Source organism: Hyperolius riggenbachi, chromosome 8, assembly GCF_040937935.1.
Source record: "Hyperolius riggenbachi isolate aHypRig1 chromosome 8, aHypRig1.pri, whole genome shotgun sequence".
Classification (NCBI taxonomy): Eukaryota; Metazoa; Chordata; class Amphibia; order Anura; family Hyperoliidae; genus Hyperolius; species Hyperolius riggenbachi.
The window spans coordinates 25,372,714-25,391,508 of NC_090653.1; the positions used below are offsets into that span (position 1 = coordinate 25,372,714).

Consider the following 18,795-nt stretch of genomic DNA (forward strand, 5'->3'; position numbering starts at 1 on the left):
TGTATCCCCAGCATTACCTCCTATATACTGTGCTCACCCTGCACTATCTCCTGCCCTCCCTGATTTCCTGTATACACCCAGCATTGTCCTGCACGTATACCAGGCTACATGCTGCCATTGTTGGGCAACACTGTGGACTACAGGAGGTCTCATTATCATCACACATACACGAGTTCCCCTGTGTATCGCCAGGTAAGTCTCCCCTTCCTGCCCCCCTCCCCTCTCCTGCACTTTACATACCCCCCTGGGGGCAGCAAGCAGACAGGCGGTGGGGGAGGGGCACAGCCCTGCGCTGATGTCACCCTGGAAGAGGAGGGGCACGTGTAAGATCAGCTGTGGTTCCTTTAAGGGAAGGCAGAGCCCAGAGAGAGGAAGTGACAGCCTGGGAGAGAGAGAGACTGAGGTCTAGAGACAGACTGGGGTCCCCAAAGTGACAGGCGGGCGGGATCAGGTGTGGAAAGTGACAGAGTGGGGTGTAGAGGGGGACAGGCTGAGATCTATAGGGGATCAGGCTGAGATCTATAGGGGGGCAGGCTGAGATCTATAGGGGATCAGGAGACTGAGGCTCGGGGCAGGCAGGAGGGGACAGGCAGGAGGTGACTGCAGCAGGGAGGGGACAGGCAGGAGGTGACACTTTGTATCAGGCACAGCAGTGATACTTTGTATCAGAGGACTGTCCGGGGTGGGGGATATGCTGGGATAGGTGAGGGCAGCACAGGGGACACATTCCTGCCTGCAGGGGGCGCCTCTCTCTCTGCACCATGAGGTGAGTCTCATACTTGTCATGTTCTTGCATGTCCCCCTCCCTCCCCCGGCTATCTGTGCCCTATACCTGTGTGTATAGAATGTGATGTATGCAGAGTGTGCGTGTGTGTGTGTCTATAGATAAGGTGTGTGCCTACAGGTTGTGGGTTTCCTCTGGGTGTTACCGTTTCCTCCATCATCCCCCAGAGACACACTGGCAGGCCACCTGGCTCCCCCTCCCCCCCTCTGTGGAATGGGCTGTGGTGGGGACGTTAGATTGTCAGCTCCTGGGGACATGAATGATTCAGTGTGTGTACATAGGAAATCTCGGCTGTATATGTATAATGATCAGTCAGTATGGATTATCAGCGGATCCGCTGCAGGTCAGGCTGAGTTCATTTGTTGATGTCATTTGGTCAATATTTCTTTGCAGGGTTCCTAAGCCCTGTACACACAGTAGATAATGGTCATTTGAAACGTCAGATATCACCATATCAGGCAGCAATCTGTTTAAAAAATAAAGTAGAGACCGATATATCATAGATTCTGCCCAATCCAACTGACAAATCAGTTCAGAAGATTATTAGACAGATATTGTGCAGTTGACCAGTGTGTACGAATGTCGTGTGAAATGTCGTTTCCTTTTTCCTTTTCCGTGTAGTATTCAAACAGACAATCGTTTGGAATCTCTGTGTGGACAATGTCGTTTAAACTACTTCTTTTTGTTTCTTTTTGCTGGGTAATGTCGTTGGAGCGATGTTGTTCGTTTTGTTTACACAGACTTTTATCTAGCATGTGTACGGACCTTTAGATTGCAGCGCTGTCTGTGCTTGTATATTATTACTTATGTTTGTTTACAGATTGATAAACGCGTTTCAGCCCTCATTTGTGAATCAGAGGGCTCCGGTCTAATGCTGGGAATACATGGTTCGTTTTTTGAGGTGATTAGGTGGTTGGATAGATAAATTCTGACATGTCCGATCTCCCTTTCGATTCTTTCGATGCTCCATTCCTGATAGAAGTGAATGGAAAAAGATAAGAAAATCGATTGCAGAATCGAGCGGCAAAAACGATCGAGAGTAGAATCAAACGCCAGAAACGAACCGTTTATTCCCAACATAATTCAGTTTTTCTCCTAAACGTGGCCATACATCAGGCGACTTATCGGGCGATTTGACCATGACCGGATGAAAATTAGTGTCACCAAGTGCATGCCCGATTAACTATGCGACCAATTTCGGGCCTGAATTGGTTGGACATGTTGCAAGATGCTCAGTCAGTTGTAAGACGGTAACAGTGAGTGATATCCAGGCGAGCGACGAAACCCCCCGACGCTGCCCTCCTAATGTGCAATGTGCCCCCCTTGTACACTATGCATTACCTGTCTCTGTCCGCCGCTGGCTCCAGGTGCAGTCCTCCGTCCATACACGCACCCCACGTGATTGCCAGAGTTACGTGGGCGCGTCTGTGACATCACACGCATGCTCGTGTACCCCGGGAACCACATGGGGTGTGTGTATGGACGAAGGATGTAATAATAATAATAATAATAATAATAATAATAATAATAATAATCTGAACATTTGTATAGCGCTTTTCTCCTGTCGGACTCAAAGCGCTCAAGAGCTGCAGCCACTGGGACGCGCTCAAGAGGCCACCCTGCAGTGTAAGGGAGTCTTGCCTTGAACTCCTTACTGAATAGATACTTGACCTAGCCAGGATTTGAAAGCTGGTCTCCCATGTCAAAGGCAGAGCCCTTAACGAGTACTCTATCCAGCCACCAGCGGCGGACAGACAGGTAATGCATTGTGTACTAGGGGGGCACATTAGGGTGACAGTGCTGGGCGAGGTGGCAGATGCGGCGCAGAAGGCCGATTCTGGATCGATTTCACCATGAAATTGGTCGGGAATTAGCCTGCGGTGTACGGGCAGCGGACAGATCTCTCTCTAATCAGATTCGATGAGATTTGTCTCTTGGTCGAATCTGCCCATTTTCGCTAGATGAATGGCCACCTAAGTTTTCTCCTAGAAGATAATTTTTAATCTTCTCTTTGAAATAACTTTTCAGGAGAATACAATTAAAAAAGTGCCAACAAGTTGGTGAAAAAGTTCTATCAGGCCTTGTTCACATTGCTTTCCCTTCGCGTGTCAGTCCGCGTTAGGCTTTTTTGAGGCATTCTTTTTTTTTTTTTTTTCCGATTCCCGGCGCTTGGGTGGGCAATTCGTTTTTGTGTTTAGCGGTTTTCTAAGCGTTTTTTCCAAATGGTTTTGTAAGTCAGGAAGTGAACTCTTTGACCCGGAAAAAAATAAATACAATAAATACAATACGCAATCGCTACACAAAGCGGTTTTGTGAGCGTTTTGCGTTTCTCCTATACTTTCCATTGAGGCGGAATTGCCCCCAAAACGGTACACGCACCACTTTGCTAGCCGCACAGCACACAACACGCCCTGATATGAACCTTCTCATAGACATTCATTGTCCACTTGGTCGGGGGGCGTTTTTAAAAACCACACACGGGCGAAAAAAAAGCCGAAACCGCTTGCAGTGGGAACAAGCCTTCAGGGCCCAGTCACACTTGAGTGTTTTGCCGGCGATTTCGACAAAACGCTCAAACGCTATCGCTTTTCAAAGCACTGGGGTAATAAAAGTCTATGGGCCCTTTCTCATTTGGGCGATTTGCGCTAATCGCCGCAAATCGCCAAGAAAGCTAAACGTGTAGCCTGCATTTTGTATTTTCAGGCGATTACCCAGTGATCGCGTTTTAGTGCTATAGAACCGCAAAACATGATCGCTAAAAAATCGCCACGTGTGAATGGTAAATTTTTGGCGTTAAATCGACAAAAAATGCCAAAACGCTTGCTGGTGGCTTAAAAGGCGTTTTATATTATAACATGTGAAAATATCACCCGGGAGAAAAAGGGACTTGGATCGGACTGATAGACTGTGTGCGATATCAATCGCAGCATCTGCAGAGGACAGCCTGGGCCATATCGGATCATAGTGAGAGGTGCGGGAATTTTTGGGGACAAGAGATGGGTAATGAGATGCAAATAACTCCCAAGTTGATGCAGACGTGAGCAAACTTAATGCCCGATGCACACTTTCAGTTACAGTTGGCCAATCAATGACATAATCAATATTGTGGTGGTGGTCAGTGTGTGGTAGGACAGACGTACCAGAAATAAGAGTATAGATCTGCACAAATAACTCAGTCTAAACTGTAATCGCCAATCGCTGATCAATCTGACCACCTCCATGTAGTATGAGGGTTTATGTACACAATCTGCTCAAAGTATTCAATATCTGATGACTTTCATACTACATGGAGGCAGGAAAATCGGTCAGTGATTGGCCAATCATAATTTAAATGTGTGCAAGGCTTTAAGCCTGGTATACACATTCAATTTGAAATGGCCAATAATTGGACAATTACACCACCTCCATGTAGTATGAGAGCTCACCTGCACAATCTGTTGGTCCGCATGCTACATGGAAGTGTTACAATTGACTTCATGATGCAGTGAATGCCGATTAACTAACCTCTCAGCCACCACTACTATATTCTGATATGACCCTGGAGAAGTGGGCTGTCACTTGCCTGTTAATAGCAGATAGTGAATAGATTATCCAGTCCAGAATTGCAGGTCACCTCTGATTACCCAATTTATTGGGGAGGGGGGGGTTCTAGGTTGCACACCTTGCCATTGCCCATACTGACCCCCCCCCCCCCCCCCCCCCATATTTTGTATTGTCACCATCATCAGCAGTTCCATTTCTGTCTCTGAGTCACTGAGGATCTGCTGAGAGGTGCGGAGTCCCTCCTTATAACACACAGAGCCACTGCCCCACTTGCTGTAATAATAATTATTATTATGTATTTTATAGTGCTGACACTTTCCACAGTGCCTTACACTGAATAATCCTGTATTTACCTGTCTGTTAGAGGAGCTCACAAGCTATTCTCCCTGCCCTAGTCTAGTGCTGATGTGTGCGAGTCTGTGCTGTGCATGTATATACATAGACGTACACACACACGGTGTATATATAGCAGGCAGTATACAGGCAGACCCCCTCGGTACACACACACACGGTGTATATATAGCAGGCAGTATACAGGCAGACCCCCTCAGTACACACACACCCGTGCCTCAGGCCTCCGGTCCCCCCTCTGCTTCACCCTGTCGGCATTCAGTGCGATCTCCGTCTCCCTCCTGCAGCCTTATAAGGATAAAACCACAACAGGGGATGTAAGGGAAGGGGAAGCAGAGCTATGAGACATTGTGGTTTTGTGTTTCCCATATCGCTACATAACACACATCACAGAGACACAGCACTGTACACACTAACAGCTGGCGGGGGTAGAGTGTGCCTAGTACATCATATACACAGCACTGTACACGCTGACAGCTGGAGGGGGTAGAGTGTGCCTAGTACATCATATACACAGCACTGTACACACTGACAGCTGGAGGGGATATATAGTGTGTCTAATACATCATATACACAGCACTGTACACACTAACAGCTGGAGGGGGGATAGAGTGTGCCTTATACCTCATATACACAGCACTGTACACACTAACAACTAGAGGGGGATATATAGTGTGCCTAGTACATCATATACACAGCACTGTACACACACTAACAGCTGGAGGGGGATATATAGTGTGCCTAATACATCATATACACAGCACTGTACACACACTAACAGCTGGAGGGGGATATATAGTGTGCCTAATACATCATATACACAGCACTGTACACACACTAACAGCTGGAGGGTGATATATAGTGTGCCTAGTATATCATATACACAGCACTGTACACACACTGACAGCTGGAGGGGGTAGAGTGTGCCTAGTACATCATATACACAGCACTGTACACACTGACAGCTGGAGGGGATATATAGTGTGTCTAATACATCATATACACAGCACTGTACACACTAACAGCTGGAGGGGGGATAGAGTGTGCCTTATACCTCATATACACAGCACTGTACACACTAACAACTAGAGGGGGATATATAGTGTGCCTAGTACATCATATACACAGCACTGTACACACACTAACAGCTGGAGGGGGATATATAGTGTGCCTAATACATCATATACACAGCACTGTACACACACTAACAGCTGGAGGGGGATATATAGTGTGCCTAGTACATCATATACACAGCACTGTACACACACTAACAGCTGGAGGGGGATATATAGTGTGCCTAGTACATCATATACACAGCACTGTACACACACTAACAGCTGGAGGGGGATATATAGTGTGCCTAGTACATCATATACACAGCACTGTACACACACTAACAGCTGGAGGGGGATATATAGTGTGCCTAGTACACCATATACACAGCACTGTACACACACTAACAGCTGGAGGGGGATATATAGTGTGCCTAGTACATCATATACACAGCACTGTACACACACTAACAGCTGGAGGGGGATATATAGTGTGCCTAGTACATCATATACACAGCACTGTACACACACTAACAGCTGGAGGGGGATATATAGTGTGCCTAGTACATCATATACACAGCACTGTACACACACTAACAGCTGGAGGGGGATATATAGTGTGCCTAGTACATCATATACACAGCACTGTACACACTAACAGCTGGAGGGGGTATAGAGTGTGCCTTGTACCTCATATACACAGCACTGTACACACGCTAACAGCTGGAGGGGATATATAGTGTGCCTAGTACATCATATACACAGCACTGTACACACATTAACAGCTGGAGGGGGATATATAGTGTGCCTAATACATCATATACACCGCACTGTACACACACTAACAGCTGGAGGGGGATATATAGTGTGCCTAGTACATCATATACACAGCACTGTACACACACTAACAGCTGGAGGGGGATATATAGTGTGCCTAGTACATATACACAGCACTGTACACACACTGACAGCTGGAGGGGATATATAGTGTGCCTAGTCTATCATATACACAGCACTGTACACACACTGACAGCTGGAGGGGGATATATAGTGTGTCTAGTATATAATATATACAGCACTGTACACACACTAATGGCCTATACTCACGGGCTACAATTGTCGCCGCAACCACGTGACGCGCGCGTGTTGCAGCGACAGGTCGCCCGTGAGTATGAGGCGCACACCCCGAACCGTCGCTCGTCGCTGCTGTCGCCAGGCGATTGGCGGCAGTCAATCGCATGGCGACAGTCGCCGCCGCAACTGTCGCTAGTCCGCGTGTGTATGCGGACTAGCGACAGCAACCCAATAGCTGGAGCATTGAGTTTCCGGCAGGGGGGAGGAACGTCAGCGACAGCTTCAGTCGCCATCCCTTGTCCCACTTCCGCGTGTGTATGTGGAGGGACCTGGCGACAAGCTGTCGCCGGCCTGTCGCGCACACGCTCCCGTGTGCTAGCGACAGGCCAGAAAAGTAGCCCGTGAGTATGGGCCATTACAGCTGGAGGGAGATATATACTGTGTCTAGTACATCATATACACAGCACTGTACACACTAACAGCTGGAGGGGTATAGAGTGTGCCTAGTACATCATATACACAGCACTGTACACACACTCACAGCTGGAGGGGGATATATAGTGTGCCTAGTACATCATATACACAGCACTGTACACACACTCACAGCTGGAGGGGGATATATAGTGTGCCTAGTACATCATATACACAGCACTGTACACACACTCACAGCTGGAGGGGGATATATAGTGTGCCTAGTACATCATATACACAGCACTGTACACACACTAACAGCTAGAGGAGGATATATAGTGTGCCTAGTACATCATATACACAGCACTGTACACACACTAACAGCTGGAGGGGGATATAGTGTGCCTAGTACATATACACAGCACTGTACACACACTAACAGCTGGAGGGGATATATAGTGTGTCTAGTACATCATATACACAGCACTGTACACACACTAACAGCTGGAGGAGGATATATTGGGCTTGATTCACAAAGCGGTGCAAAGTGTTTGCACGCCAGTGAAAAGCCTCTTATCACGCCTAAACTCACTTTAGGCATGATAAGAAGCAACTCGCGCGAATTTTCCGCGCACAAAGTTTTGCGCGCGCAGCGTCCCCGCTTCGCGCGAAGCTCCCATTAAGCCCTATGGGACTTTGCGCGCGCACCTACGCGCGGAAACTTCGCGCGAGTTACAGCAAAAATCGGTGATAACTCAGTGGTGCAAAGGTTATCACGCCTAAAGTCTTTTAGGCGTGATAACTGAGTTATCACCGCTTTGTGAATCAAGCCCATAGTGTGCCTAGTACATCATATACACAGCACTGTACACACACTAACAGCTGGAGGGGATATATAGTGTGCCTAGTACATCATATACACAGCACTGTACACACACAGCTGGAGGGGATATATAGTGTGCCTTATACATCATATACACAGCACTGTACACACACTGACAGCTGGAGGGGGATATATAGTGTGTCTAGTACATCATATACACAGCACTGTACACACACTAACAGCTGGAGGGTGATAAATAGTGTGCCTAGTATATCATATACACAGCACTGTACACACACTAACAGCTGGAGGGGGATATATAGTGTGCCTTATACATCATATACACAGCACTGTACACACACTAACAGCTGGAGGGGGATATAGAGTGTGCCTTATACATCATATACACAGCACTGTACACACACTAACAGCTGGAGGGGATATATAGTGTGCCTAGTACATCATATACACAGCACTGTACACACACAGCTGGAGGGGATATATAGTGTGCCTTATACATCATATACACAGCACTGTACACACACAGCTGGAGGGGATATATAGTGTGCCTTATACATCATATACACAGCACTGTACACACACTAACAGCTGGAGGGGTATAGAGTGTGCCTAGTATATCATATACACAGCACTGTACACACACTAACAGCTGGAGGGGGATATATAGTGTGCCTTATACATCATATACACAGCACTGTACACACACTAACAGCTGTAGGGGATATATAGTGTGCCTAGTACATCATATACACCGCACTGTACACACACTGACAGCTGGAGGGGGATATATAGTGTGCCTAGTACATCATATACACAGCACTGTACACACACTAACAGCTGGAGGGGGATATATAGTGTGCCTAGTACATCATATACACAGCACTGTACACACACTAACAGCTGGAGGGGATATATAGTGTGCCTAGTACATCATATACACAGCACTGTACACACACTAACAGCTGGAGGGGGATATATAGGGTGCCTAGTACATCATATACACAGCACTGTACACACACTAACAGCTGTAGGGGATATATAGTGTGCCTAGTACATCATATACACCGCACTGTACACACACTGACAGCTGGAGGGGGATATATAGTGTGCCTAGTACATCATATACACCGCACTGTACACACACTGACAGCTGGAGGGGGATATATAGTGTGCCTAGTACATCATATACACAGCACTGTACACACACTAACAGCTGGAGGGGATATATAGTGTGCCTAGTACATCATATACACAGCACTGTACACACACTAACAGCTGGAGGGGGATATATAGGGTGCCTAGTACATCATATACACAGCACTGTACACACACTAACAGCTGGAGGGGATATATAGTGTGCCTAGTACATCATATACACAGCACTGTACACACACAGCTGGAGGGGATATATAGTGTGCCTTATACATCATATACACAGCACTGTACACACACAGCTGGAGGGGATATATAGTGTGCCTTATACATCATATACACAGCACTGTACACACACAGCTGGAGGGGATATATAGTGTGCCTTATACATCATATACACAGCACTGTACACACACTAACAGCTGGAGGGGGATATATAGTGTGCCTAGTACATCATATACACAGCACTGTACACACACTAACAGCTGGAGGAGGATATATAGTGTGCCTAGTACATCATATACACAGCACTGTACACACACTAACAGCTGGAGGAGGATATATAGTGTGCCTAGTACATCATATACACAGCACTGTACACACACAGCTGGAGGGGGATATATAGTGTGTCTAGTACATCATATACACAGCACTGTACACACACTAACAGCTGGAGGGGGTATATAGTGTGCCTAGTACATATACACAGCACTGTACACACACTAACAGCTGGAGGGGGTATATAGTGTGCCTAGTACATATACACAGCACTGTACACACTAACAGCTGGAGGGGATATATAGTGTGCCTAGTACATTATATACACAGCACTGTACACACGCTAACAGCTGGAGGGGGATATAGAGTGTGCCTAGTACATCATATACACAGCACTGTACACACACTAACAGCTGGAGGGGTATAGAGTGTGCCTAGTACATATACACAGCACTGTACACACACTGACAGCTGGAGGGGTATAGAGTGTGGCTAGTATATCATATACACAGCACTGTACACACACTGACAGCTGGAGGAGGATATATAGTGTGCCTAGTACATCATATACACAGCACTGTACACACACTAACAGCTCAAGGGGGATATAGAGTGTGCCTTATACATCATATACACAGCACTGTACACGCACAGGTACTCCCATCTGGAGGGAGGCCTATAGTGCGGTCTATACATTATATACACGACACAAGGGAAGGGTATGATGTTGGGAATACACAATGAGGGGTTTTTTTTTGTTTGTTTTTTTTTTTCCAATCGTTTTTCTGGTCGATTTCCATTCGATCAGAAAAACGAATGAAATCAGACCGGACCTGTCAGAAATGATCTATCGAGCAATCTATCTGCCCAAAAATCTCAGGGTGTATTCCCAGCATAAACATTGGGGGGTCCTGTCAAAGTTTTGCTGGGGGGAGTCGGGATTTGTAGTTACACCTCTACCCATACAGCAGGGAGGACTGAAGGGAGAGCGATAGGGAGGCTGCCATATTCATTTCCTTTTAAGCAATACCAGTTGCCTGGCTGACCTGCGGATCCTCTGCCTCTAATACTTTCAGCCATAGCCCCTGAACAAGCATGCAGCAGATCTGGTGCTCTGACTGAAGTCTGACTGGATTAGCTGCATTTCAGGTTTGTGATTCAGACACTACTGCAGATAACTGGTATTGTTTAAATTTTACCCAAGGCAAAAATAATGTAAAAAACCTAGGGGTTGATTCACTATAACAAATAGAGTGTTACCGCCTGTAACGGTCGCTATCTCCTTTTGCTCCCCTTACTGCACGTGTAGCGTGCCTTATCAGAGTTAGTGTGCCTTATCAGAGTTAGCGTGCCTTATCAGAGTCATCGTGCCTTATCAGAGTAGCATAGCGATCGCTACGACGTTATGGCTGCTAATTGGCAAAGATGATAGTTTCACTCGTCCTGCCCTGAGTCCCTGCGGGTCCAATCACTTTAACCTCCCTGGCGGTAACCCCAACCTGAACCCTGACCTGACAAAGTAGCCCAGAGCGGTAAGCCCGAGTTGAGGTCGGGGTAGAGAATTTCAATACTTACACATTGTTTTGGAGTCGCGTGCGCAAGTGGGACTCCAACCAACTCCAGTCTCCCTCCCCGGCTATTTGCGGCTTCTCTGGTCGCCAGGTTCCGGGGACCCTGCGGCCAATCAGCGTGGTGGAGCGGCGTGACGTCACCCGGGGGCGGAGGGAGGAACTCATTTTAAAAAAAAAAAAGATGATCAGACAGGCTATATCTACGTGTGTGTGTGTGTGTATACATATATATTTTTTGTTCCAGGCGATCCGGCGGCTCGATTTGCCGCCGGATCGCCTCTTCCGCATCCCCGCGTGTACCTGCCGCGTCCCTACTCGCCCGCGCGTGAGTTGGATTCGATGCCCCGCTCGTCCCCGCCGGCGCTGCTTATCTTCTGCTCGATTCCCTGCCATTGTCCCCTCGTGGGGAATGAGCAGGGAATCGGCGGTGGCGGAATCCGACCTGACGGATCTTATCAATCGAGCCGCATCAGCTCAATTGATAAGTCAAATTGCCTCGTGTAGATGAGGCTTCATATTTATATGCAGAATGTCTACCAGGTCTTCATTCTGTTATATTTTGGTTAGGACTTGGAGGCCTAAAATTCTTGAAAAAAAATTTACCACTTTTGACTCCTAATTCCAGACAGAAATGCACCGCCAGGGAGGTTAAAGAACATTATCCCCGTATTTTGATTGGCCCAATAGGCTGCCTGTCAAGTTTCCTGTGAAGTGACAGGCAGACAGGAAAGTTGACAGGCAGCCTATTGGGCCAATCAAAGTGTGATTGGACCCGCAGGGGCTCAGGGCAGGACGTGGGGAGCTGCCGCCATTGCCAATTAGCAGGAATAAGTTTATAGCGCTCGATATGCTACTCTAAGTCACGCTAGCTCTGACTTAGCAAAAGGAGATAGCGAGCGTTACAGGAGGTGCGTAGTCATGCATGAAGAGGAGAGCGGTTGTGATTTTTCTGGAGGATCCCAGGCATTTTTTTTTTTTTATATACTTTTGGGTCTCTTTGGGTTTACTTTAACCTCCTTAGCGTTAAAGTGAACCAAGCACCAGTTTTAGCACTCAAAGCATCTCAATAGCACATTTAATATGCATGCCAACAATGTGGCTCATAAATAATAAAAAAAGGTTCCATTTTACCTCTTCTTTTTACATTTAAAAGTTCAGCCAAGGGTTTTATCTCGCTACTTCCGAGGCCTGCCGACCTCAGAAGTTTCCTTATTGGACTGATGTATTTCTTTATTGCACACAATAGTTGCACTTTCATCAGCAGGGGGGTGGGTAGATAGGACACTGTGCTACAAAGAGTTTAGAGAAGTCACAGATGCTATCTTCACACCTTCCTCTAAATAATGGGAAGCTAGAAGGGGAGGGGGAACATGGCAACTCCTATTATGAACCTACTATGTTCTTATTAGGAATGATCAATAAGATGCAATTTTTTCCAAAATTATGCAAATTTTTATGCAAATGTATGCAGTTTGAAAACGTACCAATTTAAACCCAGGTTCAGTTTCAAGCTGCATATTTGCATAAAAATTTGCATAAATTTGAATAAACTCGGGAAATTGTGGATATCTGTGATCCTCCCTATTTCCTATTAGGAACCAGAAAAAAAGTGGTGCTCGGTTCCCTTTAAGAATGAGCCTGACTCATCCATAACAATCTACCTAGTAATAGTAAGGGTGAGTCTGGCCCATCCAGCAATTACAATGAGTCACCTGCGGGGTCGCTGGCGTGCGGATCCCTCGCCGACACCTCGCGGCTTCCCTGTGAGCGCATTCCCGATGTCTTCTCTGCCATCTCTGCTTCCACGTTCGTTGCTATCTGTCCCTCGGCGACCACATGTTCCTCTGATGATGCTGCATGTGCTCCCTGGTGTCGGGCGCATGCAGCATCATCAAATCGGGCGCAATGTTCCTCTGATGATGCTGCATGTGCTCCCTGGTGTCGGGCGCATGCAGCATCATCAAATCGGGCGCAATGTTCCTCTGATGCTGCTGCATGTGCTCCCTGGTGTCGGGCGCATGCAGCATCATCAAATCGGGCGCAATGTTCCTCTGATGCTGCTGCATGTGCTCCCTGGTGTCGGGCGCATGCAGCATCATCAAATCGGGCGCAATGTTCCTCTGATGCTGCTGCATGTGCTCCCTGGTGTCGGGCGCATGCAGCATCATCAAATCGGGCGCAATGTTCCTCTGATGATGCTGCATGTGCTCCCTGGTGTCGGGCGCATGCTGCATCATCAAATCGGGCGCAATGTTCCTCTGATGATGCTGCATGTGCTCCCTGGTGTCGGGCGCATGCAGCATCATCAAATCGGGCGCAATGTTCCTCTGATGATGCTGCATGTGCTCCCTGGTGTCGGGCGCATGCTGCATCATCAAATCGGGCGCAATGTTCCTCTGATGATGCTGCATGTGCTCCCTGGTGTCGGGCGCATGCAGCATCATCAAATCGGGCGCAATGTTCCTCTGATGATGCTGCATGTGCTCCCTGGTGTCGGGCGCATGCAGCATCATCAAATCGGGCGCAATGTTCCTCTGATGATGCTGCATGTGCTCCCTGGTGTCGGGCGCATGCTGCATCATCAAATCGGGCGCAATGTTCCTCTGATGATGCTGCATATGCTCCCTGGTGTCGGGCGCATGCAGCATCATCAAATCGGGCGCAATGTTCCTCTGATGATGCTGCATGTGCTCCCTGGTGTCGGGCGCATGCTGCATCATCAAATCGGGCGCAATGTTCCTCTGATGATGCTGCATATGCTCCCTGGTGTCGGGCGCATGCAGCATCATCAAATCGGGCGCAATGTTCCTCTGATGATGCTGCATGTGCTCCCTGGTGTCGGGCGCATGCAGCATCATCAAATCGGGCGGCTAAATCCAATTTTTTTTTTTATTGGGTACAAAACAAACATCTGTATTGGACCTAATATAAAAAATTCCGATTGTAATTATATTTCACGCGTACTTGCAGACAGCTTGCAAGACCGCAACTTGCAAGCAGGCCGCAAAAATGCTTACAATATAAAAAAAAATGCTTAAAAAAAGGATACCTCCTTTTTTGGTACAAAAATCTTGCCTAAATTAAACGCCGGGGAGGTTAAAAGGAAATAAATATGGCAGCCTCCATATCCCTCTCACTTCAGGTATGAGGATCAGGAGAGCTCCAGTTCTTTAGGCAGGTCACATGGCTTTAAAACAAATACTCCTACATGTCACATACTCCCGCACATGGAAATACACTCATTATCCTAGAGGTTTAAATAAACTAGACTGGAGCAGGTGCTAAAGGGGTGTGGCCCAGTCATGCAACACATACTAACCTGTACTAGTGGTGAAAGCCTGCTTCGTGTTGGTAATGCTAGTATAAAGGAACCCAGTAATGGGATGTGTAGATGGAGAGCACAGACTTCTGGGAAATGTATGCGATATTAGTAAAGTGCACCGGATAACCTCTGCCCTTCCTCTCCTCCATGTTGTGCAGCGAGACGGCGGTGATAACGGCGAGAGCCACGGTTATGGTCTATGATGATGCCAATAAGAAGTGGCTTAACGCCGGGACGGGGGCTGCCGGATTCAGCCGAGTCCAGATCTTCTACAATCCGGCAGCGCAGTCATTCCGTGTGGTGGGGAGAAAGATGCAGGACAACCAGGTAAGGCCCACTCTGTGTGCTTCTCTGGTAGATAATAATGTGGGTTCCACAAATGGCGCTGTGATCAGCGTGCATGGCACAAGGTGGGATTTATACTTTTCTGCCAATGGGTAAACTTTCTTGTGCCCCGCCCCCACTTTTTCATACAGCTACCTTTTGACATCAGATCGCCCAGTTCCAGGTGTTGTTCCCCATCTGTAGCCTCCCTTTTCCATTTGCAGCCCCTGTCCCATAGAGAAGCAGCTGCCCTAGGCCCAGGCCCTTGTGGCCGTGGGTGGCACCATGACTACGAATGATCATTTCAGGCAGGTAGCTTCAGTGTGCTGGGTGCCAACCTGAGGACAAGAATAACTGTGCTTCTCAGTGTCCCTCAGCCTCCCTTATGTCATTCCTTGTTGGTAACCCCCCACCCCCCACCCCATAATGTTTCCCAGCACCCCCTCCCCATCCAGCAGTGTGACATGGCTTCCTGGTATCATATTGTTTTGTAGCTTCCCACTGCCCACACTACCCACAGTGCATCTCAGCTTCCTGGTGCCCCCATAGTGTGTTCTAACTTCCTGGTGCTACCATATAGTGTGTCTCAACTACCTCGTGCCCCCACAGTGTGTCTAAACTTCTTAGTGCTACTGTAGTGTCTCAGATTTCTGGTGCCACACTATAGTTTGTCTCAACTTCCTGGTTCCCTCCATAGGCCTCAATTCACTAAGTTTTATCAAACACTTTATCGAATGTTTGAAAATTTACTTCATGGCTAAAATCTAATTTTTAATTCACTAAAGTGTTATATTTATTAAATGTTTTATCGATAAAACGTTCACTAAATCTATAACACCTCAGTGAATTCAAAATTAGACTTTACCCATGAGGTAAATTGTCAAACGTTCGATAATGTGTTTGATAAAGCTTAGTGAATTGAGGCCTTAGTGTGTCACAGCCACCGGGCACCCCTATAGTGTATAGTGTCACAGCTTCCTTGTGCACCCCCGTCTCCATCCCTTTTTGCGTCTCAACTTCCTGGTTCCATCCATAGTGTGTCATAACCACCTGGTGTCCCCACAGCGGGTCACAGCCTCCTGGTGTCACCACAGTGTGTCGCAGCCTCCTGTTGCCCTTTTTCCACTTTTTCACTTTTTTGGGTCTCAACTTCCTGGTGTCCTCCATAGTTTTGCATCCTCCTGGTGGCCCTGTAACGTGTCTGAGTTTTCTAGTTCCTCCTCTGTGGTGTGTCTTCCTATATGTCTATATATGTATAGGAGTTTATGAAGCGTTGTGCTATAATGGGACTGTGATGGTGGTATCACTTCTTCCTAGGCATCTCACACCTCAGGACACCACAGAAGTGATGCTTCTGCTTTCACACGTCGAGCAGCTCTGCAGATCTGTCTCTGAGCTTTGCCTGGCTGCAGAGCCTGATGCTGGTGCTGCTGCCCACGCGCCACATGCCCTCAGCACATTTATCACTAGGCTGGTGCTAAGTGTTGGACCACAAGCCACGTGCCCCCAGCACATCTACCTCAAGGCTGGTGCTCAGTGGTGACCACGAGCCCCGTGCCCCCAGCACATCTACCTGAAGGCTGGTGCTCAGTGTCGGACCACAAGCCACATGCCCCCAGCACATCTACCACAAGAATGGGGCTCAATGGTGACCACGAGCCCCCTGCCCCCAGCACATCTACCTCAAGGCTGGTGCTCAGTGGTGACCACAAGCCACATGCCCCCAGCACATCTACCACAAGGATGGGGCTCAGTATCTGACCACGAGTCACGTGCCCCCAGCACACCTACCACAAGGGTGGTGCTCAGTGTCTGACCACGAGCCATAAGCCCCGAGCACATCTGCCGCAAGACTGAGGCTCAGTATCAGACTACGAGCCCCATGCCCCCAGCACATCTACCTCAAAGCTGGTGCTCAGTGTCGGACCACGAGCCCCGTGCCCCCAGCACATCTACCTCAAGGCTGGTGCTCAGTGTCGGACCACGAGCCCCGTGCCCCCAGCACATCTACCTCAAGGCTGAGGCTCAGTAGTGACCACCAGCCACGTGCCCCCAGCACATCTACCACAAGGGTGATGCTCAGTGTCGTACCACAAGCCCCCCCCTCCGTATTTCTGTGTCCTCTTTGCTGTACGGCCCTCCTCTCTGTGCCCTGCCTGGGGCACCCCCATCCTCTCTGTGCCCTGCCTGGGGTACACCCCTCCTCTCGGTGCCCTGCCTGGGTTACACCCCTCCTCTCTGTGCCCTGCCTGTGGTACACCTCTCCTCTCGGTGCCCTGCCTGGGGTACACCCCTCCTCTCTGTGCCCTGCCTGGGGTACCCCCATCCTCTCGGTGCCCTGCCTGGGGTACCCCCATCCTCTCGGTGCCCTGCCTGGGTTACACCCCTCCTCTCGGTGCCCTGCCTGGGTTACACCCCTCCTCTCTGTGCCCTGCCTGTGGTACACCCCTCCTCTCTGTGCCCTGCCTGGGGCACCCCCATCCTCTCTGTGCCCTGCCTGGGGTACACCCCTCCTCTCTGTGCCCTGCCTGGGGTACACCCCTCCTCTCGGTGCCCTGCCTGGGGTACACCCCATCCTCTCGGTGCCCTGCCTGGGTTACACCCCTCCTCTCTGTGCCCTGCCTGTGGTACACCCCTCCTCTCGGTGCCCTGCCTGGGTTACAGCTCTCCTCTCTGTGCCCTGCCTGAGTTACAGCTCTCCTCTCGGTGCCCTGCCTGGGTTACAGCTCTCCTCTCGGCACCCTGCCTGGGTTACAGCTCTCCTCTCGGTGCCCTGCCTGGGTTACAGCTCTCCTCTCGGTGCCCTGCCTGGGTTACAGCTCTCCTCTCGGTGCCCTGCCTGGGTTACAGCTCTCTCGGTGCCCTGCCTGGGTTACAGCTCTCCTCTCGGTGCCCTGCCTGGGTTACAGCTCTCCTCTCGGTGCCCTGCCTGTGGTACACCCCTCCTCTCGGTGCCCTGCCTGGGTTACAGCTCTCCTCTCTGTGCCCTGCCTGAGTTACAGCTCTCCTCTCGGTGCCCTGCCTGGGTTACAGCTCTCCTCTCGGCACCCTGCCTGGGTTACAGCTCTCCTCTCGGTGCCCTGCCTGGGTTACAGCTCTCCTCTCGGTTCCCTGCCTGGGTTACAGCTCTCCTCTCGGTGCCCTGCCTGGGTTACAGCTCTCTCGGTGCCCTGCCTGGGTTACAGCTCTCCTCTCGGTGCCCTGCCTGGGTTACAGCTCTCCTCTCGGTGCCCTGCCTGGGTTAAAGCTCTCCTCTCGGTGCCCTGCCTGGGTTACAGCTCTCCTCTCGGTGCCCTGCCTGGGTTACAGCTCTCCTCTCTGTGCCCTGTCTGGGTTACAGCTCTCCTCTCGGTGCTCTGCCTGGGTTACAGCTCTCCTCTCGGTGCCCTGCCTGGGTTACAGCTCTCCTCTCGGCACCCTGCCTGGGTTACAGCTCTCCTCTCGGTGCCCTGCCTGGGTTACAGCTCTCCTCTCGGTGCCCTGCCTGGGTTACAGCTCTCCTCTCGGTGCCCTGCCTGGGTTACAGCTCTCTCGGTGCCCTGCCTGGGTTACAGCTCTCCTCTCGGTGCCCTGCCTGGGTTACAGCTCTCCTCTCGGTGCCCTGCCTGTAGTACACCCCTCCTCTCGGTGCCCTGCCTGGGTTACAGCTCTCCTCTCTGTGCCCTGCCTGAGTTACAGCTCTCCTCTCGGTGCCCTGCCTGGGTTACAGCTCTCCTCTCGGCACCCTGCCTGGGTTACAGCTCTCCTCTCGGTGCCCTGCCTGGGTTACAGCTCTCCTCTCGGTTCCCTGCCTGGGTTACAGCTCTCCTCTCGGTGCCCTGCCTGGGTTACAGCTCTCTCGGTGCCCTGCCTGGGTTACAGCTCTCCTC

The 18,795-nt window shown here is 49.5% G+C and overlaps 1 protein-coding gene across 1 annotated transcript in view; it reads left to right on the top strand.

Annotated features, from left to right (window-relative positions):
- Positions 1-361: 361 nt before the first annotated feature.
- Positions 362-18,795, top strand: part of VASP (vasodilator stimulated phosphoprotein) — a 62,547-nt gene continuing 44,113 nt past the window's right edge. Inside the window, exons 1-2 of the mRNA XM_068250098.1 lie at positions 362-766; positions 14,761-14,929. Coding sequence (XP_068106199.1) covers positions 762-766; positions 14,761-14,929 — 174 coding nt within the window. The 5' untranslated portion in view covers positions 362-761. The remainder of the gene's footprint in view (positions 767-14,760; positions 14,930-18,795) is intronic.